Source organism: Pygoscelis adeliae, unplaced genomic scaffold, assembly GCF_000699105.1.
Source record: "Pygoscelis adeliae isolate BGI_AS28 unplaced genomic scaffold, ASM69910v1 Scaffold637, whole genome shotgun sequence".
Lineage (NCBI taxonomy): Eukaryota > Metazoa > Chordata > Aves > Sphenisciformes > Spheniscidae > Pygoscelis > Pygoscelis adeliae.
The window spans coordinates 161,809-164,776 of NW_008825168.1; the positions used below are offsets into that span (position 1 = coordinate 161,809).

At 61.4% G+C, this 2,968-nt stretch overlaps 1 protein-coding gene across 1 annotated transcript in view; it reads right to left on the reverse strand.

The window, feature by feature from the left end:
- RHBDF2 (rhomboid 5 homolog 2 (Drosophila)) overlaps positions 1 to 2,028 on the reverse strand; it is a 24,061-nt gene extending 22,033 nt beyond the window's left edge. The window contains exons 1-2 of the mRNA XM_009328907.1: positions 1,924 to 2,028; positions 1,688 to 1,773 (exon numbers count right to left, since the gene is read on the reverse strand). Of these exons, the coding sequence (XP_009327182.1) occupies positions 1,688 to 1,773; positions 1,924 to 2,028 (191 nt within the window). The remainder of the gene's footprint in view (positions 1 to 1,687; positions 1,774 to 1,923) is intronic.
- Positions 2,029 to 2,968: the final 940 nt, after the last annotated feature.

A 2,968-nucleotide genomic window follows, 5' to 3' on the forward strand; every position in this document is an offset into this window, starting at 1 on the left:
AGAGAGGATGGTGACTGCCACCTGTGCAAACCCGCGGAGTGTTGGGCAATAAGGAAGCAAAAGAAATGACCGAAAAAACCCCAAGGCAGCAACCTCAGGGCGTTGCGTCAGCGCGCTGGGGAGATGCTCTGCAGAGCACTTCCCTCTGCAGTGCAAACCGCCCCACAGCCCGGCCCGGCCAGAAATGTCCCAGCTGGCCTGTCCCCAAAGGAAAGCAGGGAGGGGACACGGTGCTGCGCGCCCCGGCATTGGGAGGCCCTGCGCAGGGTGCACCCTGCAGCGGTGCCGCTGGGCGACTTGCTGGGAGCCCCCGCTGCGATGTGCCAGGCCCAGGGCTGGGACATCTCAGCAGGAGGAGTCCCTCCCTGTTATGCCATGAAATCCTCCAGGGTGGGATCCGTCCCCAGCAGCCTGGGGCCAGGCAAGGTCCTGCTGCTCGCTGCCCGCCGAAGGCTGGGAGGTGGCTGCTGCCGGGGCAGGTCCAGTCCCTGGACACGGAGACACATTGCAGCGCCCGGCGGGGAGGAGATCTGACTAGCGTTGGGTTTCGTTAGAAACCAAAGCCAAGGTTTCAGGGCATTTTAAAGAGGGTATTCAGAGGCAAGCTCAGCCCCGCTTCCCTTGGCCTTGGTGTCTCAGTAGCAGGACTTTTTCCTCAGATAATTCAAGTATGTTTGGAAGAGGGCATTTACGTTCAGGGCAGCTGCGTTTTTTTCCTCCCAAAGACAACGGTGCACAAACCTGGGTGCCAATGGGGCTGTGACATGTGGCATGAGCCCAGCCGTCCCACCACAGGAAAGCTGACAGAGCCAGAAGGCTGCCTGCTCCCCAGGGAGAGGGAGCCCTGCCTCCCGCGGGGTTTGACCTTCCCCGCTCGCCAGGCACCCTCTGTCCCTGGCTGGGACACACGGGTGGATGGAGTCAGCGTTATGACATGTGCTGGGGCTGGATGGAGCCGGGGAATGGCCTTTCGGGTGGGGCCTCGCCTGTGGAGGGGCTCTGGGAGCCTGGCACCAGCTCCGGTGACTTTTCAGAGGCAGCGACACAAAGATGCTCTGGGCGAAAGACCCTGGTTTTCACCACCTTGTAGTTTTTGTGTCGTAAAAACCCCACGCTCCCATCCTGGGGCTGCAGTCCAAGGTTTCCTTGTCTTTCCAACACATCAACCGCTTCCTAAAACGTCTCAGTCCATGTTCTCCAGGAGTTTTTTCCCATTGTTGGCTCTTCATGAGCCCCCATCTGAGTGTGAGATCCCCCAGGTTGTCTTGAGTTGCTCCCACACGCAGGCAGATGGGTTTGCATCCCCGCAGCCCCTCTGGGAGCCTGTCCCCCCCATCCCCTTGTCCCCCAGTCTCTTGGGACACAACCTGGGGGAAAAGCCCCACATGGAGGGGATACGTCTTGCCCCAGCCCTCCCCAACGGTTTGGACACCGCCATGTCCCGCTCTCACTCTGTCTCATCTCACTCAGGGTTAAAAAATGCCTGGCAGGCAGCTGCCTGCTGTGCCAGCGTGAAAGCAGCCCGGTGCCGGAGCTGGCTGCCTGCAGCGCTGCCGTTCCCGGTGCGAACGGCAGAGGCCAGGCCGCGGCCGCGCTCGGCGCCGCTGGGAGGGGGTTGGAAGCTGTTCCCAGCAGCAGCGGAGGATGCTCGGCCTCTGCCATCGCTCAGCGCTCCCTTCCCTCTCACCTCCATCTCACCAGCGTCTGCTGCCCCACTCCCCCGTCCCCGTTGGTGCCACGCCGCGTGTCGCGGCTGTCACCCCTGCCCAGCCCCTGAGGGAGACGGGGCACCCTGGGACCTGGCTTTTGGTGCTTCACGCAAAGATGGGGGAAGTTTTTCCTGTCATCAGGCAAACTGGGAACCCAGGTCTGGTTCTGTGAGGGCAGAGCGGATGGAAAAGCCCCCCCCCAAGCCTTTCCCACCGGCATCACAGTGCTGGTGGCAGCGGTGCCACCCGGCTTGCGGCAGACGGAGCTTGTCACGGCATCCTCACCTGCCCGTCCCCGCTGCTCCCCTGTCCCGGCCATCGAGGGGCTGGGAGATGGGGAGCAGCACCCACCCATGGAGCCCACCCATTCCGTGCTCTGCGGCTGCCCTGTGCTCGGTCACCTTTGCAAACACAGGGATGCTCCTGCTCACCTCAAAGTTCACAGCCTGGGGGGCTGGGGGACCCCAGCTCCCGTCCTCAGAGGCACTGTCACCCCCAGGTCCTGACCGAGCCACCCTAGCAGGGCACAGACCCCTCCAGACACAGATATTAGTGGGAAATTTGTATTTTTACCCCCTTCAAGCGCTGTTTCCTCCCACCCTCCCTCCCTCCTCGGCCAGCCTGCGGTGGGAAAGCATTAAGAAATAAAACAATATCAAATGCAATCAAAGGCAGGCTGGTGGGAGTTTGTCTTTTAGGGTTTCCTTCTCTTTTATTGCTTTCCCAAAGAATAAACATTTGGGAGGGCTCTGGGGTGATTTAGTGGAGCAGGAAAGGGCAGGAGGCCGGGAGCCGCCTGCTCCCTTTGCAAATCTCGCAGGTCTGGCTTTGGGGATTCTCCTTCCAGTAGAAATGACTGCCCAGTCAGAGGATAAGGCTGGGAATCGCCTGGCTTGATGGGGAGGCTGCTTCGCCCCCCGGCACTGGGACTGGGGTCAGCGGGAGCTGCTGGGACAGGGGCCAGGGGGGGAGGAGGAGGGGTTGAAGCGAGTGAATTCACGGCAGCATGGAGGAAGCGGTGACCTTTGAGAAGCAATCTTCCTCACCAGCTGCTATTTATTCAGCCTTCCCAGCGGCTCCTTCTGCCCAGCCCGACCCTGTACACGCAGTCCAGGCTGGGGGATGCTGGGCTGCCCTGGTGCTGAGCCGCAGGCTGCCTCCTGTCCGGGGGTGGTTCTGGTTTGTGAAGCTGAATGCAACGTTTACTGCTGGGACAGCAGCTCTGCAAGAGGCTGAACCTTCCTGCCTGACGGGTGTCC